The sequence below is a fragment of the Rhinolophus sinicus genome, chromosome 8 (assembly GCF_057876585.1).
Source record: "Rhinolophus sinicus isolate RSI-liver-muscle chromosome 8, RSI-T2T, whole genome shotgun sequence".
Taxonomy (NCBI): Eukaryota; Metazoa; Chordata; class Mammalia; order Chiroptera; family Rhinolophidae; genus Rhinolophus; species Rhinolophus sinicus.
In genome coordinates this window covers 60,750,406-60,774,697 of record NC_142508.1, presented here as the reverse complement: position 1 = coordinate 60,774,697, position 24,292 = coordinate 60,750,406, and the positions used below count along the sequence as shown (strand labels likewise).

Here is a 24,292-nt window from a genome sequence, read left to right as displayed (position 1 = left end):
TACAGTCCAAGATCTGCCATTACAGGAAACAGGACTAAATATTTTATAATACTGGGATAAGGAAAGCTTTTCTAGCCATGACATAAAATCCAGATTTCTTATGAAATGTGAGTAACATTAAACTTTTGTGTCGTATTACGAAAAAATGAGTTTGTAAAGACAAACTAGGCAAACATCTACCACTCAAGACAAAGTTTAATTTCCCTACAATAAAAAGGTGCCTAAAAATCATTAAAGATTGACAATCAAACAGTAAAATGGTGAGACAAACATGGGTAGCACCCCAAGAGAAAATACAAATACCCAATAAACTGAAAAGTTGCCAGACTTCACTGAATACAAAACAAAACAGCAATGATGTAATCTATTTTGCTACTCTGACTCACGAAGTTTTAAAAATTCATAATGTAGAGGGTTGGCAAGCAGATAAGAAAATAGTATTTTTGTGTCACTGCAATAACATAAATCAGTCAAAACATTTGGGCAGGCAACTAGGCGATGTATTATACCTTTAAATGTCCCCACTCTTTGACCCAACAACTCTACTTCAGGAATACAGCTTCGTGTGAGTCTTAGCACGGCCCAGAGATGAGCAAGGACATTCCTGTGGCGCTGTGGCAACACCACAGTGGAAAACACCATACGCCTGTCACTAGAGGAGTTGTGACATGAATGCTGGGCAGCTACGTGCTGGAATGATGCCACTGTCGAGAGCGACTATGTGTGCTGGTAGTAAAAAGGCAGGTTGCACAAGAGTGTGAGGAGAGTGTTGACATTTTTGTAAAACAGTGGGCTGGCGGACGCAAACAGAAGGCAGCATGTTGAACGTCACCAAGCTGCTCGTGACGGGGACCCCCAGAGGTGGGGATAGAGGGCAGTTGGACTTCACGTACACACCCGAACCTATTTTTAATGAGCATATTTAGTCTAAACCCAGAGAAACACAAATAAAAACAAATCATGATTAGTAAAATGTTTCCTAATTATTTAAAAATTCCTTAACATAATGAATGATGGGTATAGGTCTAATTTATCAGTCCTTACTCATACAAACAATGTATGAATTAAAGTAACCACTATTATGGATAAACAGCATAATCAGAGTTTTCATTTGGTCATCACTTCCTTTCCAAACTCTGGTCTCACCTCCAGGCACAGTGTGACAACCAAGGACAAGAACCAACTCACTCTACCAAGTCTGTGTCAGAAAACCGCCCTGTGTCTCCTGGCGGCCACAACTGACTAGCAGGTGCCTGAGCAGACAGAGCAACTATAGGACTGGCCGGATCCCCGAAGGATTCCTCTACCCTTGCCAGGAGAATTCCTCTGAAGAGTCAATGACTTCAGTGTTTCTCCCCCAATCAGGTTTACAAAAGGAGCCAAGATGCTCATCCAGGGGAAAACAGGGATATCCTCTGGTACAGAGAACAGAAGGAAAAGGGATCAGGTGGAACGTCTCTGGATTTTAGAAGGAAGATGTTTGCAAGGGCACGAGACATTTGTAACAGGTCTCAGTCAGGGTCAGATGAGGGGGGCAGCTCACAGACCTCTTTGCTAGCCCTCCCCACGTTCCATCTATGCAGTGGGCCTCTCCAACACGCTACCTCTATCATTTCTTTAGGGGCTGGAGGCTGGTCCCAACAGCTGTAGCCAGGAAACAGGGACAGGATCCTGGAGCAAGCAATTACCAATAGCAACCAGATTATTATAAAGGGGGGGGGAAACAGTGGCTTTAAAAAACGGGGGGAAAAGGACTGAATTTTCCAAAATGAGAAATTTTCCTTCTACCTTTCTCGATCATTTGCATAATTTTTGTCAAGTCCAAATGTAATTTAAAGTGAGGTAGGTAGTTTCTCTCTACTCCTGCCTTCATCTTTTGGTGAATGTCCAGGCCTGTGCCATGAAAGCACTAGTGTCCCATCCAGGGATTGGTGGAGCTTCTCAGTTGGCTATTTTCTCAATCTCGTCCAAATCATCCGTGTCCAATCTTTCTATTTTCTTATCTGGGAGAAAAAATAATTCAAAGAGAGGTCAACATGTGGTTACTGTGGAGACACACACCTAGAGAAGGGACAGCACAGCAAGGAGAGGAAACACACAGGTCTCTGCCCTACCTAGGAACAAGCTCTGCCTCTGACTACATCCATCCTTCATTTAACCGCAAAGGCTTCTGGGGACTGAGAAGGGTGCACTGACAGCAACATTCAGCCCTAGGGCCCCTCAGCCTGACCAACGGGAAGTGTCATTTCAGTCCCTGACCCTGAAACTCTCCAGGTGTGCTCTTTAAGAACTTCCATATTGTACGGAAGGAGGGCAATGTGACAAGGACAAGCCTCTCTCCAAAGCCTTTCTCGGGGCCACAGGAAAACCTACCATGCCCCGCAGCCCCCGGACTTGCCCTGTGAGGAAAGGGCCCTAGCAGAGGACACTCCCGGGACTCACTAAAATGCTCCTGGATTCTGTTCAGGATGTTCATGCTGTGTTTGCTGTCAACCATGTTCACTGCCAGGCCCCTCTTGCCAAAGCGGCCAGTGCGTCCGATCCGGTGCAGGTAGGTCTCATTGTCTGGGTTCCCGTCCTTGTCCACGGGAAGGTCAAAGTTGATGACGACAGACACCTGTTCAACATCAATACCTGCACGAACGAGGGTTGGAGAAGAGTAAGGACGGGAGACAAAACTCACTGTCGCCCAGTCAGGCCACGTACATCAACTCTGGGGGAAAGGAAGAGTCTAGGTGGGCCACTCTGGGATTCAGGGACAAGTGGGATGTAGCAGAACCCATAGGAAAACCACAGAACTTTGGCGGGCGCTAACAAAATGATGAAGTCAGTGAGAGAGCCTCTGCTAAATACTAGTATCTGGAGATGCAGCTGAAACCTCAGTGGGTACCCCAAGAAGAGCAGGCGCCATTCTAAATAAACCAGCCTATATGTTTCCTTCCAGCAAGTCAGGACTCGGGGCTCCTCTGAAAGTGCTTACCTGCTGAGAGAATCCAGTCTCCCCTAGAAAAGAATGTCACCATCAACCCCACCTGATCTCCCCCAAACCATCTGAGTTTTTCATATGTGTGTATTTCTCTTGCTATCCCAAGCCTGGCAGACCAGGACACATTCTCTGCTCACCACGGGCACACACGTTGGTGGTCACCAGAACCTTCTCTTTGCCCTCTCGGAAGCGCTCAATCACTGCAGCCCTCTGCTCCACCACCATTTCACCACTCAGCAAAGCCACCTGATGGCCTTCTTTTGAGAGCTCTGCTGCCAACCAACTAGCTGTTTTGCGGGTCTGGAAGGAAGAAAACATTTGAGAAATTAAGGTACTGTATTTCCCCGAAAATAAGACCTAGCCGGACCATCAGCTCTAATGCGTCTTTTGGAGCAAAAATTAATACAAGGCCAGGTATTATGTTATATTACATTATTATATCTTGTATATTATATTATAGTATAGTATAGTATAGTATAGTATAGTATAGTATAGTATAGTATAGTATAGTATAGTATACTATATTATAGTATATTATAGTATACTATAGTATATTATAGTATATTATACCGGGTGTTATAGTAAAATAAGACAGGATCTTACATTAATTTTAGCTCCAAAAGACGCATTAGATCTGATTGTCTGGCTAGGTCTTATTTTCGGGGAAACACGGTACCTGAAGAGAATATTTTTGGTCTGAAAGACTCTACCTGAACCTTAGCAGCTAAGGGTCAAATTTCCTGAAATTGTTAACATGATGATGTAACAGGAAGTAACAATGTCATCTGTAGAATAATCTTACAAAAATATTTAACCTATATCACGGGGGGTTGGGGGAGGGCGGAAATCAGGAATTCTACTTACTCACCTGGACTCTTTAAGATGTCCATGTCATGAAAGGTGGGGAAACTGTTCTAGATTAAGGGAGTTTCAAGAGACTTACAACTAAATGCAACAATATTGATTGGCTCTTAGGTTTAACAACAGCAACCAAAAGCAATAAAGAACCTTTGTGATACAAGTGGGAAAGGTGGAATATGGATGAATTGTATAGGGGATAACATAGTTGTATCATGGTTAAAGGTGAGATAACGGTAGTGTGGTTATGTAGGAGCCTGTCTCATTCTTAGAAAATACTTAGGTGTGCATTGCCATGATGTCTACAACTACCTTTGAAATGACTCAGCAAAAAGAAAAAGTACAGATATGTCACACAAGCATAAGGATACAGCAAATGTGGTTAAATGTTGATAACAGGTGAAGGGCATAAAGTGTTCATTTTATTTTTTCCTTTTCTGAAAGTCTCAATCTGAAGTTGGGGGAGGGATGCCATGCTAAAACTACAAGTCTTCCAACAACAGAGTAAGAGCGGTCTTATTTTCACATCTGTTAACAGCATTTTGAAGTTTTCTTCAGTGATCTTAGTATTTTTTGCTATTATAAATAGAATCTATCTTTCCATTTTCTAAGTATTTACTATTTGAGAGTGGGAACTAGTTATTTTATATTAATTTTATAACCAACCATCTTGTTTAGTTTATTTTTCTTACAAATGCCAGCTGCTTCTCTTGGGTTTTCTAATAATATACCTCCGACAAATAATATAAAGTTTAGGGGCTCTATGCTAGGTTGCATATACCTCAGGACACTAAGAAGAAATTGCTTTACATCTTCACAAACTGTTTTCCCCTCTGGCCACACTGATGGAACCTGATCCTCTTCAGCACTAAGGTGGGGCTGCCTGAGGGAGGGGGGACAGGACAACACCCTGCAGTGGCGCTCCTCCCCCAGGAGACCTGCTGCACCTGCTGCTACTCACATGGCAGAAGATCATGGCTTGAGCAATGGTGATGGCCCCGTAGAGGTTACACAAGGCCTGGAACTTCTCGTCTCTGTTATTGCACAGGACGTAATACTGCTTGATGGTGTCCAATGTCTCCTCCTCGCGCTTCAGTTTGATAATGTTTGGGTCTGGGACCACTTTCTGGGCAAATTTCCATACAGAGTCTTCAAAGGTGGCAGAGAAAAGCAGCATCTGGCAGTTCCTGGGCAGCATCCTGCAAGGGAAGACCCAGGTATTTGGCATGAGCCTGCGTTTTTCACTGGAACAAACAGAAGCACAGCCTCCCCAGGCTTGGATGGTCTCCATCCCCAGCAAGGTGGCAGAGGGGCAGGAGCACTTCGGAGAGGAGACAGAAGCAGACATGGGGCAGGGACAGTGTGCTCTTAGACTCCCTGAGTCTCCTTCCTCCACCCAGGCTGACGTGGCCCATCAAATAAATGCTTTGGAAGGTTCTGAAGCAAAGAACCCAGCAGGAGAGAGAACAGGAGTTGGATCCAGCAAGAGGAGACACAGAGAAGAGGAAGACTGTTTTTCTTGCTGATCAGAAGGCTGAGAAGAGCCTCCTGGCTCCAGATTCCTACCTTTGGATGCGGATGCTCTGATCTTGGTGGCCCTGAGTAGCTATCATCACGTCAGCCTCATCCAGAACAAACACCTTGATCTTCTTCGGGTCAATGAACTTGAGCTTGGCGCACCAGTCTAAGACAGTCCCAGGGGTGCCAATGACAATGTGCTCACTGATCTTCTGACCTCTTTCCACTGTGGAGACAAGATGTGTTCTGGGGGTATTTCCACTTTCTTGAAAATTAACAAAGAATGCCTATCTCTTTAATGAACACAATTGCCTGTATTTGCTGCCATGATAATATTTAAACTTTCAAGAGAAAATTAGAATTTTGGAAAACTTTTATGTCCCACTATAAGTTTGAAAGTTTCTGGATGTGTATAAATGCCTCTGATGAGTTTGGTGGTGATATTAATGCATGCAATTAAAGTATTTTGTATAATAAAATGTGTCAACATTTGGAAGATCGGCTTAACTTACTAAAACAGTATTTTCCAAATGACCAAGGTATGATATTAGAAAATCATTTTTGGGGCAAATGATGCATTGGAAGTGCAAGAGAAACAGAGGAATTTTAATGTAACAGTATGAACAGTTCATTAACATGATTTCAGATACCACATTGCAACTAAGTTTTAAGTAATTACCACTTGTTAAGTTTTGGTATAGCACCCCAAAAAAGACTATCTAAAATTTCCTGAAAGGCCATGTTTTTTTAATATTCTTCAAAAGTAAGTACCTTAAAATTTTTTCAATTTTACCTTCTATATGCAAATATCAGTAGATGTAACCTGTGTAAACAAAAATGCTTTGGGGTCCTCAATAATGTTTAAGAGTGGAAGAGACCTGAAAGTTTGAGAACCACTGCTCTAGGTAATTATAAACTGCTGGGCCAAAGGGTTATCTCTCTCCAATTTTTCTAGGTAACACCAAACTGTTTCCTAAGGTGATTGTACCAGTGTATACTCCCCACCAGGAGCCTTCCAGTTCTACATCTTCATCGAAACTTGTAATTGTCAGACTTCATTTTTGCCCATCTGAGAGCCATAGAGTGGTTTCAATTTATATTTTCCTGGTGACTAATGAGGCTCACCATTTTGTCATGTTTACTGGCTCTCTGAATTCCTTCTTTTGTGAAGTGTCTGTTCAACTGGGCCTAATTTGCCCATTTTCCTATTGGACTACTTCCTTTTTTCTTAATGATTTGTTTTATGTATTCCAATAACCTCTAATGACCCACTTCTCACCTGCTTCTCCTCCCCCATTTTAATCCATATTCTTTACATTACATTCTGCAAAACACATGGAAGAAAGAACTGCTGGAAGGAAGGATTTCTGAATTTGGTAAGACCAAGTGAGCTATACATGCTCTTAGTTTACTCTTGCTAAAGCTGCACTTCCTTTTAAAGAAAGGGATCTGACCTCAACCTACCATCCTCAGTGCTGCTAATCCCTCTCTAGTAAGCAGCTTCCAGAACGCTGGATGCCCAATTCAAAACCCTGTCTTCTCAGTGAAGAACTCCAGGACCCATGCAGGGATTTTCTAACAATGCAAAATGTTATTTTAAGAATGGAGAGAACTGTTCATTAAATTAGCAAGTATTTAAATAGATTTGCTAAAAGCAATACAGTTGGGCTTCAAGGTCAGACTGAAGCCAAAGTTGAGTATCGTCATCACATCTTCAAAATTCAAACACCCAACCACCCTACCCTGTTCACTGGTTAGTTCTCACCCCTTTATACTCACATTTATTGCCTCGAACAGCATAAGCAAGCTTTAGTTCCGGATGAAATCTACCCATCTGCTCAATCACTTTTCCTGTTTGAAGCGCCAGCTCATATGTTGGGGAGAGGCACAAACACTGTGACCAGGAGATCATAAAGGATGAGTTTAGGAGACCCTTTTAGTAACAGACAACAGGCTCTAACACAACGAGGATGCTGATGTTATTACACCTGAACAATGCAGGGAACCACATCCTCTTCAACCAGGCCATCCTTTTCAGCTTGGTTGGGTGGATGCCCCCGGAAGCTACTATTCAAGGCTGCTTCCAAATGAATTATACCCAGGTCCAGGCCTGGTGCATGAACCTGCTCTGCCTGAGCCACAGTCTGAGGCTTAGGAAACGTTCAGACCCCTCCAGGCCCACCCTCGTTAATCCCCTATCAGATGGCGCTGCCCTTTCCAGGACAGGCAAGCCAAGGTCCCCAGGATTCCCTAGCCCTCACCTGGGGGTATCTCTCTGCTGGTTCCACTCGGCTGAGCATGGCCAGGACAAAGGCAGCTGTTTTACCAGTACCAGACTGAGACTGGGCAATCAGGTTCTGAGGGCTGGATCAAGAAAGAAGAGATGAAAAGAATATTGGTTAAACACCAAAATGTATCAAAATGTTCTTTCTGGGTGATAGGAATATGGATTTTCCCCTTTTAATTCAGGTTTTCTTCACCGAGCACAGTAACAATTTTTTATATGTTGTTTTAAAAAACTGCTTAAATATTATGGGAAATGATTGTTTAAGATGGGTTCACACCAAGAAATTCTCATTCTAGACTCTAGCACAGCTGGAGTGCCCTAGTTTTGTATCCTAATGGCCTCATAGAAATTAAGGCTGCAGAGTAAGATCTGTGCCAAGACAAAGCCCCAAGGACATTTTCTGCTGAGCTATACTGTGTCTCTAGGACCTAGTTCCTTCTTTGTTCTCTTTTTCCATCTTTATGGAAAATGTAAGATACCAAGTCACAAATATATGGTGATGGAAGGAGAACTGACTCTGGGTGGTGAACACACAATGGGATTTATAGATGATGTAATACAGAATTGTACACCTGAAATCTATGTAACTTTACTAACAATTGTCACCCCAATAAACTTTAATTTAAAAAAAAAATGATACCAAGTCAGATGCTTTAGAGGGATCTTTCTTTCACATTTCACTTCAGGTAACCCATTGCCATGGAAATAGGTGGCATTTTTGTCATTCAAAAAGAAAAATAATACAATTGAACAAAAGAATTGCTACATAAAGTATACCATTTATATAAGATTTAAGAATATGTAAACTCTTCTTTAGATTCCTAGGGACACATAGACATGTAGTAAAAGTATAAAGAAACGTGAAAGAATGATGACCCGTTTTAGGAAGACGCTTACTTTGGTGGCGGAGGGGGATATAAACAGAGAAGGGTACACAGGGGTCAACTAGATTAATGATGTTTTATTTCTTGGCAGGATAGAGTTACAGATGTTTTTGGTATTGCTCTTGACACCTTTTTGCAGGTCTCACAAATGCCAAAACAATCTGGAAAAACCCAACTTTTAAAATCACATAGAATAGCATTTTTCTATCAGTTTTTATTGTTAAAAGGGAAAAGCAGAAACTGTGTTGAATTCCATCTGACTGACTCTGCATTTGCCCAAACTGTTTCCCTAAAGAAACATGTTGCCCCAAACATCCCGTCTTGTTCTCAAGAACAGTAACAGCTGTTGGTGGATGATGTTAAACCAAATTCTTAAGAGGTGCGCCCGGGGTCTGCATACTCACGGCTCAGCAAGCATCATGGGTAACGCGTTCTCTTGTATCTTGGATGGTCGGTTGAAGCCCATGGCATAGACTCCCTGGAGAAGCTGTGGTTTCCTAGAAGGACAGGGAGAGAGAAGATGGATTCCTAGTTTTTGAGATTGTTTTAAAGGCCTCACATTTTATCTTTCCCTATATCTAGCAAAGAATGATGCTTCCTATCTCTGTCAGACATATTTTCCTATGCCTTAAAAAACGCCACCTAAAGCAAAACAAAACTACTATTTTTTTTCCACTAAATCTTAATCTGCAACTAGTATGCAATTCATAAAATACATACTAGTTTCCTTTCTCTGAGAAATTCATACTTTCAGCAGACCCACAAATATGGTTGGCCTTGGATGACAAGTATTTCCTGGATACTGCAAGAGTGGTATTTATCCATTCATGGTATAAAATAATTATAAAAGACATACCTAAAAATAAACACTGCTTACTATATTAAGATATAGAAGTCTCTTTAGAGAAAGGGATATAAGTTTTAATTTCTCAGTGCGGATGTTAAATTGAACTATTTTATGTTCTATGGTCCTTCCAAAGCCAGCTGTGCAAATACTTGGGAAAATCAAGAGCTAAGAAAATTGATTCAGCCAGTTTCTAGCAGCTGATTTATGTAGTACATAGGTAAAAAAGGTTCAATTATCATACTGAACTTCACAAATGCTCAGATTTACTTAGGTCTAGTCAAAATCAAGAACAGAAAAGCAACAACTTCTTATAAAGCTACACAACAAATATCAATTAAAGTCGCTCTTACATCACATTTACAATAAGCTCTCTGCTACCTCTAAATTGACAGGGTGTTTAACAAAAATCACACTAGATTATTTCTAAAGAAAAGTCAAACCAAGTCAAGACTTCTAGTTCTCTAAGCCTTCCTTGGAGTCTAAAAGGCAAATTCTTCTGACATATGTTGGTTCTCAGACACAAAGAACTTGGAAAACATAACCTTTGGTGCCTTTCATTTGGAAGAAAAGGCTGTAAGATCAGCAGATTCTGCTTTGATCGCCAAGGAAACAAAGTCACTATCAAATGAAGATATTCAAGTGATCGAAGAGTTTCCAATGGCTCATTATTTTTCTTTTATTTTGCAGATTAATTCAAATCTTTTAAGTACAAAACAGACCAAGTATATTAGGCAACCTAGGTTTCCTTCTGGCTACCAGCAACTACATCAGAAAGAGCTTGCCTTTTCAAAGAGGACAATTCATCACTGGTTGAACTGAGAGTTCCAGTCCTTTAAATGAAAGGAACTTAAAAAAACTATTGGTACTTGGAAAAGCAAACTGTCAGTTCAGGAAACAACAGAACACATCTAGCTGCCCTAATATAGTTTATGAACAGAAGCAGAGACGACAGATTTGCTCAATGAAGCCCTTGAGAGAGGAAATAATATAGAAAAGTATAATTTCCTGAAAACATTAAAAAAAAAAAAATAGGCCACACTTTAAAAAACTTATTCTTAGCTATTACTTCTTTAACAACTTGATTTGGTCTAGTTGGCTCTAGTATTTTAAGTGTCTATTATTCTAAAGCAGTGGTAACAGTCGACAGGAATGTGGCCCCTATTTGCCCATAGTGGGCATATTATAGATTTTGCTGAATAAAGGCAAGAAATCCATTTATCCCACCACTTTTTTATTCACCAGCTATTTTCTGTCTATGATTTGAGTCCTGGCGGGCAGCAAGAATGATAGTATGTCTTGTGTTACTCATAACACCCAGCACAGTGGGTGTACAAAAACCAATGTTCATAAACACCTCTTTACTAACTTACTGAAGAAAACATAATTCTCTCTTTAAAATAGCAACATGTTAGAAGTCATTCTTAGCACAACGCCATACGTGTGTTCCCTTAAGACTTAATTCTGGGTTCTGGATTTTTAAAAAATTTCAGAATGTTGAAGGCTGCTTTCCACACTGTAGGTACTGGGACTCCTGCACAGGCTCTTTTGACAGATTTTATAAAAGCAGATAAACTGTTCTTAAGACCGTAAACCCTATAGTCTAACAAAAGGGCTTACCTAATAAGAAATGTTCCTGATATCCAGAAATCACCTGTCAGCCAATATTTTATTGAAAGTTCTAAGAGCATAAAAGAAAAAAGACTTTCAGCTATGATGAATAAATCTGTGGCATTGAAAAATCCCTACCAAGAAGAGGAACTAGGAAGCCAAGATACAAGGCTGGGTGGGAGGGAGACCATCACTGTAAACTTTTTCATACATTTTAACTTTTGAATTATGTGAATTATTAACTAGTCAAAGAAGTAAATGCATTAAGACTTTTAAAAATAAAAAGTAAAAAACAGAATTCCCACAAGAATCTCTGAGAGGCTAAGTTCTAGAAAGGAGGGACTGGCAAGGAACAGCTTAAAGAAACAAATACTCACAGCCGAAGCTCCTCAAAGGACTTTACTGAGTAGAGGGGGGACTTTGGATCCCGCTGTAGGACTTCCACTTGGTTTGTATTGTCAACCAGGTTGTTTCTGATCAGCTTGTTCAGTAAGGACTGGGCAGCTCTGTCCTCTGTCAGGAAGAAACCAGTAGATTTTCTTCATATTCACAGGGCAAACCCCATCCCTGTGAAACACCCCATCCTGTCCCCTTTATGGAACGTTCCCTACAAAGGCTGCCTATATTTACCTCTACGTCCTCTCCTCCCCTTCTGTTGAATAGATGTTTTTATTTAACCTCCTCACTTGATCTCCACAGCCCCGTCAAGCTCACCAATGACGTCTACACTGCTAAATCAATCCAACAGTCAATTTTTAGTTCTTCTCTTAATCAACTTTTTATCTATATTTGACTCCCTACTTTGGAAACACTTCCTTCTTCTGGTTTCTGAGACATCACTTTCCTTTGGTCCTTCTATCTCACTGGCTGCATCTCCTCAATCTCCTTTGCAGATTCCTCCTCTTCTCCTTTATCTTGTAATTCAGAGTGCCCCTGGTTCCAGAAAGGCAAGTCCTGGGTCATACTCTGTCTCTTGCTACAGAGTTTCAAAGAATAGTTACCTTTCTCTTCTTCATCTGTTTTCTCTGCAGTAGCATTGGTTTTGATAACACCTACACAAGAAATCAGATATCATAATCAGAAAGGCAAATATCAAACCGACCCAAAAGGTGGGACAATGAAAACACTAAAACTTATTTAAGAGATCAAAATGTAAATAGTTGACATTTCTTTATGTTTAATGGATTTTTATTCCCAGGATATTTTTAAGTGCATAAGAAAATTTCAAATTCCTAGAAATTTGGCTGACTTCCAACTGATCAAAATGTCACCCCTGACTTACTTATCCTAATATAAAATATAGCATTATATTAGCAAATATAATTAGACACTGAGAAAGAAAATATAGATATTAAAAATTAAAAGGGAGAGGTAAAATGACCACTTTTTATAGAACGTGATTATAAACTTGCAGGACTAAGTATTTGCAGAAACTTTGGAAGAATATTAAAAATCAGTGGTTAATTATGGGATAAGGTAGTGTTATGGGTTGAATTGTGAATTGTGTACCCCCAAAATTCATATGTTGAAGTTCTAAACTTCAGTAACTTGGAATGCGACCTTATTTTGAGCCATGGTCATTGCAGATGTAATTAGTTAAGATGAGGTCATTAGGGTGAGCCCTAATCCAATATGACCGATGTTCTTATAAAAGGGAAATCTGGACATGGACATGCACACAGGGAGGACACCATGTGAGGATGAAGACAGAGATCAGGGTGACGCTTCTACAAGCCAAGCAACATTAAAGATTGCCAGCAAACCACCAAGAGCTAGGCAGAGGTGGTTTAGATCCTTCCTCACAGCCCTCAGAAGGAACCAACCCTGCTAACACCTTGATCCAAGACTTCTGGCTTCCAGAACTGTGAGACAATACATTTCTGTTGCTTAAACCACCCCATCTGTGATACTTTGTTACGGCAGCCCTAGCAAACTAATATAGGTAAGGAGTGGGAACTGGGTAAATGCTGGTCTATGATGGGAAGGAGGTCTTTCATTATACTTTCTGAGTTCTAACCCAGATTAAACTTTAAAAACTAAATTTAAAAATTTTAAAGAAACATGAAGTGAACAGTGACAGTACAATCCAATAATGACGCTTGACTTTAAAGAGTCACAAGCTAGATAAAATCTGGAAAAATATATCCCTTTCAGTGTGAAACTGACTTTACTAGCTGTCAAATCCAATGCTGACATTTGCCAAACATGCTAAATGAAAGCTCCTTTCCGCAATGCAGCTAAGAGTGCAAAACTGAAGCAAACTTGTAGCTTGTATCCAGTTTACAATTACTAGTAACTCACCATTAGTATCGGGTTTGACTTTCTCTTCCTTGATCTGCAAATTACTGATCTGAAAGAAAATTTAAAAACACTTGAGAGCAAGCCACAGGCTAACATAATACCATGAATTATTTATTAAGTTAATGTACACAAGTCTATGTGGTAAAATAAAATGGGGGTGGGGGAGGGTTTTCTCCAACTGTTAAGAAGCAGTGTTTTAAAACATTTAATTACACCACCCTTCTGATAAACAGATTGGTTAGAACCAGGTACCAAGTATGTTAAGGCCTATGTTTGTGACATATCACAGCTAGATTCGATCATAGGTTTAAAAAGATTTGAAACCAATTCTCGGTAACTATCTTTTAGGGAAGATCTGATGCTAAACACTAGATTGTAAACTCTAGAGTGCCAGAACCACATACTAGATAATACCTTTTGATTTCTTTGTGGATAATTGCCAGTTTTATACATCTGCCCTGATTTCTTCTCCAGAACTCCAGTGCCACATTTCCAAATGTCTAATGGGTGCTGTGCAGAAAAGAGTTAACAGAGCAAGGCAGACTACTATCCTTAGGAAAGTCAGCTTGCAAGGTTGGCCCTTGGCTGGCATTTGGGAATATGGATTTTGAGAGGGTTCCCACCATTCTCAGAAATTCTGAGGGGTTCCCTATGCTTGTAAAAACATGTGGTTTATGTTAAGACCTGCTTTCCTTTTGGGAGTCTGGAATTTGGGTATAGGCTCAGCCGAGGATGACTATGTAACAGGCCCCTCAACAAAAACTCTGAGCACTGAGTGTCTAATGAGCTTTCCTGACAATACTTGACGTGTTGTTACAATTTGTTGTAGGAGGAATTAAGCACACATTAAGTGGAGCATGTGACTTCATTGGAAGAGGATTTAGAAGCTTGTGCCTGGTTTCCTCAGGACTTTGCTCCATAAGCCTTTGTCTTTTGTTAATTTTGCTTTGTATTTTTTCATTGTAATAAATCATAGCTGTGAGTACCATTATAAGCTGAGTCTGTGAGTTCTCCTAGGAAATTATCAAACTTGGAAAACTCTTGGGAACTCCCAACACAAGTATTTACCAAGATGTCCTCTTTACCTCAAATTCGGAACGGTCAAAAGTAAACTCACCATTCTCCATATCAGATCTGCCCTTCTTCCCACTCCCCTATTCTGTTATTAGGATCCAGTTGAAAACAGTATCTTTGCCTTCCTCTCCCTTCTCTTCTATTTTCTAAATCCTTTCTGTTATACTTCCACAATTATCTCTTGAATCTAATCTTCACTTTTACTGCCCAACATATGACTTCTATCTGGGCTACTGGCATCATTTCCACACTGATCTCCTTTCCTTTGGATACTATTCATTCCTTCTAATATATTATGTTCTCTGTAGTCCAACAAATCTTGCCAGCACTCCATCTAATTTTGTCAATATCCTTAAAAATCCCCAAACCAACCAAATAAAGCCTCTCCTCTTAAAGTTTTTAGTTAAGATCCAAAAATATATTCCCTACAATATTTTCTATACTACTTCTACTACAACCCAATAACTCAGCAAAAATTAGTTATGATTCCTGTACTCTAAGCAAGTGCAGCACTTTTGTGCATCCTATTTTCCTAAAATGCCTTTCACCTCCATCTCTACCTTAAATGACTCATTCTCTAATATCCAGTTGAAATGTAAATTACTTGAAAAGGAATTTCCTTACTCATTAATGTGTTCTCCCTTGTCAGAGTTCACTTATCACATTCTTCTTACCATTTTCACAGCACTTTCCACTTTCTAGCCTTCCTAACTAGACTGTAAAGTTTCTTCCTATTCTCCAAGGAATTAAGCCCATTTCAAATATCTGCTGACAAACTGACAATTCTCCCAAAGCAATAAAGGGTGACTGGAGAAGAATGTAATTTAGGTATTAAAAAGTTATTTAAGATTTCAGACTACAAAAACGAAACAACCAAAAAAAAAAAAACCCACCAAAACAGCAAACTATATTCCTAAAATCAAGTCCATTATCACTAAACAAATCTAAACTTAGACATAAGAACAGAAAGTTGCAGTTTAATTATAATTATATTCCAGTTGAATGGATCTTCATTTATCAAAGAACCAGTATACGAAACTAAATGTTACTTTAAACATCAATGAAACAATTTGTCGTGCCTCCCGCCAATATTTGCAATAGACTGAAATATATATAAACCTGAATCTGTTATTCTGCAAAGAGCTACAAACTGCCAACCACTTTAAGCATGGATCTAAAAAAATGTTAAAATAAGCACAGAATCGTTCAGAAAACAGATGAGAAAGGGAATCAGCATCTAAACGCCTTTCCTTACAAGCCCCACAGAAATGGAGATGCAATACAGGAAAAGACAGCCTATATAACGGGGTCAGATTTGCCACAGGACAAAAGTCTCTAACAGGCCCAGATGAAGAAAAAGGCTCGATATTGGTCTCTCTAGGCGCAAATCAGGGCTGATTCCCCGCTGGGCCCCGGGCCTGCCCCACCTGTGGGGCTCCCTGGATTCGAAAGAGGGTCCACTTGGCCCGCCCCCGCCCCTTCTCCCCGCCCGGAGCTGATGCCACTGACCGACTTGACAGCCGCTTCCTGTTCGTCCACTGCCAGGGCCCACGAGTCGGTGGCCATGGTCCCAAGGGAGGGAGGCCGACTCGCGAAAAAAAGTACCGCACCGCACGCCAACACTTGCCCTAGTTCCCCTGCTTGCGCGAGACCGACACTCACGCGGCCCGGAAGCGGCGGTGAGAAAAGTGACGTCAGCTCCTGCCTGGCGCGAGACGTCACCATCCCGCGCCGCGCCGCGCCGGCCTCCCGGTCTGGCAGCCTCTCGTCAGGCGCGCGCCCGAAGCGGCTGTGGCTTGCCCGAGGCGCAGCCTCTTCGTTCCTCAAAATCTCTAAGCCGTACGAAGTGAAGCTCTTAGCTCTCACTGTGCCGTGCTTCACACTGAAGTTTTATTCTTAAACCTGCCTCGTCTCAAATGTGTCTCTGAACTCTAAAGCCTTACACAAAAGAAAGTCCCGTGAGAATACTAGGTGGTGCCAGTTTCTACTCTTAACGTGACAATAGGTAAGACGACAAGAAACAAAACGAAACCGAAAGCCCTTAAGCCCGCTTCCCCATGATTCCACCAGTCCAAAAAATACAACAGCGTTTCTTGTTTTTCTTCCGGTCATTGTCCATACACATCATAGCTCGGGTATTTTACATAGTCCTAAACAAAAGTCCTAAACAAGAGATACACAATTTAACGTTTGACCTTATTATATGGCTAAGTTTTTTTTAATGTAATAATTATCAATTTAATAACATTATAATAGTCCAAGCTCATATCACATAAATTGCCTAACTCCCCAACTCTATCCCTTGGGGATAGCAGTTGTTTCTGATGTTTTATCATCAATTGATAACACTTCGGTGAGCATCTTCACACCACCAAAAATCATCTTATTTGTCGCCAGTTTGCTTTTTGTCTCCCCACTACAATATGAACTCGAAACAAAAGCAAAGACCTTAAATATCTTGGTTACACAGCTGGTTAGTGAACCTAGAAAAGTTCATGGCACATAGTAGACTCAATAAATATCTTTTAATGTATATATGTATGAATAGACTAACAGATTTTAGTTCAAAATGTATCCCTCTAGGATACATTTCTAATCATTGCAACATTTATGTCAAAATGTATGACTGACTTGAATACTTGACAAAAGAGGATAGTCAGCACGTGGAAGGAGCTCGAAATCATTAAGAAAATGCAGCCAAAGTCACAATGAGATATCACAGTACACCCGTTTGAATGGCTAAAATTAAAAATTGACCCACCATGTGTTAATAAGGATATGGACTGTTAAAAAAAATATTCAATCATATTTGTTAAAGATGGTAGGGCTGACTACTCAGGACCATTGCAATAGGTATAGGGATCATTGCAATGGGATGTTTGCAGAGGGGGAAAGAGATTGGGCTCACTTTAAACATCAATGGGCAAGTGGGAATTTATAGCCAAGGAGGCAGGAGGTGGTATGAGTGGATGAACAGTTACTAAGAGGAAACATTAGAGGAGTTCTGGTTAAACCAGCCTAACACAGTTCTTGCTGAAGACAACCCACAGTGATCAGACATCAAAGGTAGGGGATGGTGGAAGATGAAGAACCTGATCAGATACTAAGGGTGATCAGATATCAAGGGTTCTTGCTAAAACATTATATACAAGGAAGTGCACAGATTGGCCTAGCAGAAGGCTCAAGAGCCTGACTAAAGTTCGGCCAAGCAAAGAAACTTTGTCTGGAGCAACTGGAACTCATAGGCTTCTGGAAAGAATGTAAAATGGCACAGTGGTTTTATATAACTTTTTGGCAGTTTCTCAAGTTAAGCATGCACCTTCTGTTTGATCCAACATTTCTACTACTACTTATTATCCAAGAGAAATGAAATATATGTCCACAAAAAGACTTTTATACAAATATTCATAGTAGATTTACTCATAATAGCCCCAAATTGGAAACAACACAAGTGTCCATCAACAGGAGAATGGATAAACAAATTATGGCGTATTTATTCTACGGAATACTACTGAGCAATAAAATGGAACAGACTACTGATACACGAGATGAAATAGAGTAATCTTACAAATATGTTGAAGGAAGAAGCCAGACACAAGAGATACATACTGTATGAGCCATTTATATGAGATTCAAGAATAGAAAAAACGAAATTGATAATGATAAAAATTAACCGTGGTTGCCTCTGGAGGGGGGAAGTTTGGGCAGGAGACAAGGGAAATTCCTGGGGTGATAGAAATGTTCTCTATACTTGATTGAAGTCCTGTTACATAGATGTATAAATTTGTTAAAACTGTATACCTCGTGGGCCGGCCCGGTGGCTCAGGCGGTTAGAGCTCCATGCTCCTAACTCCGAAGGCTGCCGGTTCGATTCCCACATGGGCCAGTGGGCTCTCAACCACAAGGTTGCCAGTTCAACTCCTCGAGTCCCGCAAGGGATGGTGGGCTCTGCCCCCTGCAACTAAGGTTGAACACGGCACCTTGAGCTGAGCTGCCTCCCGGATGGCTCAGTTGGTTGGAGCATGGGCTCTCAACCACAAGGTTGCCGGTTCGACTCCCGCAAGGGATGGTGGGCTGTGCCCCCTGCAACTAGAAAACGGCAACTGGACCTGGAGCTGAGCTGTGCCCTCCACAACTAAGACTGAAAGGACAACAACTTGAAGCTGAACAGTACCCTCCACAACTAAGATTGAAACTTGACTTGGAAAAAAAAGGCCTGGAAGTACACAGTGTTCCCCAGTAAAGTCCTGTTCCCCTTAAAAAAATTAAAAAAAATAAATAAAAAAAATAAAAACCACATCCTTGCCTTTAAAAAAAAAAAACAAAAACAAAAAAACTGTGTACCTCGTTATACTAGGTTTCACTTTATTGTGCTTCACAGGTGTTGCGTTTTTTACAAACTGAAGGCAAGACACTCGATTAGCAAAAAGATGACTACTTGCTTTGTTGCAATACTTGCTTTATCACAGTGGTCGGGAACTGAACCTGCAGTATCTCTGAAGTATTCCTGTATTTGCTTTACTGTGGTGGTCTGGAACCGAAACCACAATATCGCCAAGGTATGTCTGTATTTTAAACGTCATTTTATTTTATATAAATTACCCCTCTCAATAACATTGATTTAAAGAGCAAAAGAAAAGGAATGAACTACTGATACATGCAACAACACAAATGAGAGCTTTGCCATAGCAGGCATTATGTTGAGTGTAAGATTCCAGACACAAAAAAAATATATGGTACATGATTCCATTTACATAAGTTAAAAAGAGATATTTATAGTGATAGAAATCAGAACAGTGGTTGCCTGGGGATGGGCTGGGGTGAGCAGGATTGATTGGAAGGGCACAAAGGAACTTTAAGGGCTGATGAATGTTCTGTATCTTAGAGTGGTAGTTACACGTGTGTATACAATTGTCAAAGCTCATGGAATTGTACACCTAGTATCTGTGCATTGCACTCTACATATATGTCAGTTAAAAATGAAACAGACAATGCAATGTAATTTTAAAAATCGAAGTTTAAAAAATACAGGTAGTAATAAATTTATTTGTAATGTATAAAAAGGGAGGAAGGGTAAGAATATTTTCTTAAAACAGGGCATGCACACACTATGTGACAGAAGTGAGAATGCCAAACACCATACTGTCTTTCCAAAGGACTAGTCTAATTCCCAGCATCCTCAGCACCAATGAGCTACTGCTTGGAGACTACATTGTTTATTGGGAGATAGCACCATGGCCTAACTCCTTGTTGGGCTGCAACCCTAGGGGACACTGCAAATTGGTTTTCTGAGGAATAATGCTCCTTCTGTCTTACTTTTGTAGCAATCCCTTTTTTAAAAAAGATAAAAACTAGATTTTGAGGCACCTCACCCTCTTACTCTTTAACTCAACCATCTACACAGCAAAGCTTTTCATCAAAATCAAAAGCAGCAACACTAAAAGACTCAATTGTAAGTCCTTTGTGGTAGAGGTCATTAGAGCAAAAATTGAAGTCTGGGTGCCCACTGGGTGCCCTCTTTCAATTGCTATTTCATTACAAAGTGCAGCTGCTCTAGCACTGATAGGATGATGCCTACATTGCTTCCACTGAAACACAATTCCTAGAGCTAAACATGGTCACCTGGGGAACTTAGGATAGGATTTTTGCTTGCATTGGATTTGTAGGGCATTTGCTGAAATTTCTTTTTATTTATTTCACTGCCTGCACCTATTGGAAGACTCATTGGAATTTATTTAATCTAGGTGAGTGCTTTCAGGGAGGTCCAGGCTGAGGCTCCAACTAGAACAGTGAAACCAGCCCCTCTGTTTGGGGCAGCTCGGGGCAATAGGGCACACTCTACTAGGGCTACCACTCCCTCCCCCTCAGCTAGCGTTTCTATTCCAAAAGGCGGGTATCCAGCCAGAAGTCAGTGAGAATCGCACTCCTCTCCAGACCAAGACTTGGGAAGGGCACATTCTCTTGAAGCTGCGGACTAGATAAACACCCTCCTGCCCTGATTCGTATTCAGTTGGACTGAAAAGATAAAAAAGACTTAACATTTTTTTAATGCATCCTACACGATTTACTTGAATCACCCCCCATTTAATTCTCACAACTTTCCTATTTTATCTCCATTGTACAAATAAGGAAATTGAGGTTCAGAGAAGTTAACTTTCGCAAGATCAAATGGCCTAATAAGTGGCAAATCTAGTATTTGCATTCAGGGCAACCCAATTCCAGAAACTAATGGGTGACAAACCCAAAACCAAGGGCAGATAAACGGCTTTCCTGTGACCTGGGACTTGACTTTTAACTTTTGGTTAAGAGCCCAGCTGGTCTCTGATTGGCTGAGGCCAGGGGGCCAACCAATCATCAGAGTGCAATAGCTTTTCCCAGGGTACTTTGTACCTGGCTGTTTTGGCCTGAATCTCTGCTGCGATGCTGATTGGATGAACTTGAAATGCGACTTGTTGCCTTGTAACAGGATGATTTCGTCATCTTCACTCAACTGTGAGTCCGGCGAGCAAAGGCCTTACCTGTTTTGCTCACCATTGGCTCCCCATCACCTCATCCATTATAAAGGCACATTAAACATCTGTTGAATTCGGGAGTGATGAATCAATAAATGAATTAGAGATTGGCAAAAAAAAAACATCTCTCATGGTCATTCTCTGGCATCATCATTCGTTCAGAGCAAATGAGTGCAGGGACTCGCACTGCTTGTGTTTGCAGTGGGGACGGGCATGATAGGATGGCGGCTCTGCTCTGGGAGCTACCGCTTCTCCCTCGAGATGTTTCTATGTACCAGAAGCAACAGGAGGGGAAGGGAAAGAGGCATGGTGTAAGGACTCAAAGTAATCTAGGAATAATGACAGGAGCCAGAAAACTTTGTATTTGGCCCACAGAAGTCTAAGGACTAATTTATAGTGATAAAACAATTTTTTAAATTGTATGAAAAAGTGATTGGGGATACTTTCTAAAGAAAATATGTAAAAATATTCCATGTTTTCATTCAACAAACATTAACAGCAGATTTCTCTGCAACACACCCTGCTGACAGCTAGAAATTCAGTGATAATTGAGTTAGACATACTTTGTACCCTTCCTGGACTTAACTATAAGAGCAGATAGGAGCTAAACAAACAGTCCCAAACATGTACATATTTGTGTGAGGCAAATGAAGCTTAGTGGTTAAGAATGTGGGCCCTGGAGCCAGTCCCCAGGTGTGAAACCTGGCTTACTACTTCCGAGCTGTATGTTGTAGGGCACATTACTTAACCTCTCTGTGCCTGTTTCCTTATCTGTAAAATAGGAATCATAACATATTTATTGGGAGGAGTAAATAAGCTATGTAGGCCTTTAGAAGGTTGCCTGACACAATAATGTCGCTCAGGGAAGTACAGGGCGCTATGGGAGATTGTGTCAGGGGAGGCACACCTTCCTGAAGACATGATTTTACCACTGAAATAGGATTAGGAAGAGACAAAAGAAAGGGAAGGACTGGGAGAAGAGTTCGAAGTAGAGATATAACCATGGCAGCAGATGCACATGGTCACAGGCTATTTGGGGGCAACTTGGTGGAGGGGTAAGGTTCCCTCTTCAGGCTCCTCTCCCCACACATTCAAGTCTCTGTGCTCTGTTGAGGAGAGGGGGACTTTGAGAGATAAGGACTGTTGAACAGCAGATTGGACACAGGTGATGCCGGGAGTGGCGTGAAGGGACTAGCTTCTGACTCCTTCTGCTCCGCTCCCTGGCTGCCTGCAACACCAGAGGACTCCCACTTTTCGTTCTGTGTTTCCGCATGCCCATCTTAGCTAGAATCTGAGAGGCAAATACTTCACCTCACCCTTGAGTTCTGTCGGTTTCTTTGAATTTCTGTTTCTGCTTCAAAGTGGGCCGGGGGAGATTACATGGTCTCAAGATGAGAAATTGGAGAGGAAAATGCACAGGATCACCAACTTCTCTGAGACATAGTCCAGCATAAGAGTAATTTCAGCGAGAGTGGAGTTAGAGCAGAGACTACGAGGGGGAAAGTAGAGCAAGAGAAGCTGGAGAGTTAAGTGGGTGCCTGATCTGGAGATTGTATATGTACATTTGCATTTACCTTAAGGAAAATAGCAAGTCAGTAGGAGAGTGGGATAATCAGACTCACATGTTACAAAGGTCACACTGGCTGCTGTAGACAAATGAGCTGGAGGAAAACCTAACTGGAGGCAGGAGCACCTGTTAGGAAGCTAGTGTAGTAGACCAGATGACAGTGGTGATCTACACCATTGTGAATTCAAGAAATATTAGATTGAACCATATAAAAGTGCCATTTTTGAAGTTCCACGGTGGTCAAATTGTGGCAATTGCATTAGGCTCAACCCAACAAAAAGTAGAATTGATAAGTGAGGTGGATTAAAAATGGCCACAGATACTTCATAGCTCCTCCCATCAGGAGTTGAAGTTTATTTCCCCACCCGTGGAATCCAGGCTGGTCTTGCTATGACCAAAAGAATGTGACAGAAGAGCACTGGGGGAGTTCTGAGCCAAGGCTTCAAGAGAACTTGCACCTTCTGCTCTCTTCTCTTGGAAACTGGAGACCATCTACCATGCGGTGAAGAAAGACCAGGTGGAGGGACTCCGCTGTCTCTGCTGAACCCAGACACCAGTGAGGGGAATGTAGCTGCATGAGTGAGCCTGGGAGAGATTAGCCGAGCCGCCCAGACAATCATCAGAATTGTGAAAAAGACTAAGTCATTTTAAGCCATTGTTTTGGGGGTGATTTGTTATACAGCAATGGATAATAGAAACGAAAGGACTTGGTGATTACTGATTGGGAGGAAGGAAGAGTCACAATAAATCCAGGTTTCAGGGTTGAGCAACAAGCAGTTGTAGTGCCAGTGAGATAAAGGGAAGAGCCAACAGCAGAACATGGGGTTTTTGGAGTGGCGGTTTTAATAGATGGATTCGGTTTTGGACATATTGAGTGCAAGACATCCCAAGTGCAGATTTCATGTGGACACTGTTTCTACGATGTTGGAGCTCAAGGATTGGGTCTTGGTATAGATTCAGGAGTTGCCAGCGAAAGAAAGAAAGCCACAGGAATGAAAAGATTGTCCTCAGTAGAGAAAGAAGAAATGGCCCAAAACAGAGCTGTAAGGAACAGTCACATTTAAGAGGTGAATAGAGAAGGAGCCTGCCCAGGAAACTGAGAAGTGGCCAGAGAGAAGGAAGACCAGGAGGTGTGGTATGTCACTTTAGTCTCCAGAAGAGTGGGCAGAAGGGATGTCCAAGTGTTCAATGCTGCTGAGGAGTCAAATATGATAAAAAGTGTTTTCTTGGGTTAGTAACATGAAGGTTATTGGTGTCCTTGGTGAAGGCTATTTCTCAGGAGTGGTGGGGCAGAAGTCAGACTGCAGAGGGGTAATGAGTCGGACTCAGTGTGCAGAAGCAACTATTATAAAATTTTTTGGCCATCGAGGAGAAATGTAAGGCTGGAGAAGGATGAGGAATAGAGGGAGGGTTGCATTTTAAATAGCAGATAGATAGTATAAATGTTAAAATGTCACTGAGAAAGTGGGTGAACCTTGAGGAAATTAGGTTAAGTGAAATAAGACAGTCACAAAAAAACAAATACTATATGATCCCACTTATATGAAGTACTTAGGAATAGTCAAGATCCTAGAGACAGAAAGTAGAATTATGGTTGTTAGGAGCTTGGGAGAGATTGCAGGGAATTATATTATTTATTGGGTATAGTTTCCATTTTACAAGATGAAGAGTTGTGGAGATGGACTGTGGTGATGGTTGCACAATATTCTGAATGTATTTAATACCAATGAACTGTACACTTACAAGTGGTTAAGATGGTAAATCTTGTAATGTGTATTTTACCACAATAGAAAAAAAAAGCACTGGAAAAGTAGGGGGCGGGAGAACCTGCTAATAGGGTAGGAAAGGTT

The 24,292-nt window shown here is 41.1% G+C and overlaps 2 protein-coding genes across 3 annotated transcripts in view; one reads left to right on the top strand and one right to left on the bottom strand.

Moving 5' to 3' along the window:
- Nucleotides 1–177: 177 nt before the first annotated feature.
- Nucleotides 178–16,040, bottom strand: LOC109459251 (ATP-dependent RNA helicase DDX19A). 2 transcript variants are annotated; one of them, XM_074314583.2, is made up of 12 exons: nt 15,873–16,040; nt 13,290–13,338; nt 11,990–12,040; nt 11,366–11,501; nt 8,938–9,030; nt 7,624–7,726; nt 7,142–7,256; nt 5,411–5,588; nt 4,806–5,043; nt 3,124–3,286; nt 2,443–2,634; nt 178–2,003 (listed from the first exon to the last, which is right to left on the bottom strand). In XM_074314583.2, the coding sequence occupies exons 1-12, from the start codon at nt 15,927–15,929 to the stop codon at nt 1,942–1,944; spliced, it is 1,437 nt and encodes a 478-aa protein (XP_074170684.1). In that variant the 5' UTR covers nt 15,930–16,040; the 3' UTR covers nt 178–1,941. The 2 variants fall into 2 exon arrangements, with proteins under 2 accessions (XP_074170684.1, XP_074170685.1); XM_074314584.2 differs by lacking the exons at nt 11,366–11,501; nt 11,990–12,040; nt 13,290–13,338; nt 15,873–16,040 and adding an exon at nt 10,998–11,053.
- Nucleotides 16,041–16,107: 67 nt separating this feature from the next.
- The window catches only part of AARS1 (alanyl-tRNA synthetase 1), a 59,390-nt gene continuing 51,205 nt past the window's right edge, over nt 16,108–24,292 (top strand). Inside the window, exons 1-2 of the mRNA XM_074314578.2 lie at nt 16,108–16,368; nt 18,745–18,922. Of these exons, the coding sequence (XP_074170679.2) occupies nt 18,794–18,922 (129 nt within the window). The 5' untranslated portion in view covers nt 16,108–16,368; nt 18,745–18,793. The remainder of the gene's footprint in view (nt 16,369–18,744; nt 18,923–24,292) is intronic.

Bases quoted from the DNA above. Each gene is read 5' to 3' on its own strand.
- LOC109459251 (XM_074314583.2), bottom strand. From the start codon at position 15,929: ATGGCCACCGACTCGTGGGCCCTGGCAGTGGACGAACAGGAAGCGGCT. The intron at 13,339-15,872 runs GTCAGTGGCATC...ATTTTCTTTCAG, and splicing joins AGGAAGCGGCTGTCAAGTCG to ATCAGTAATTTGCAGATCAA. The intron at 2,004-2,442 runs GTGAGTCCCGGG...TTTTTCTCCCAG, and splicing joins CAGAATCCAGGAGCATTTTA to ATAAGAAAATAGAAAGATTG.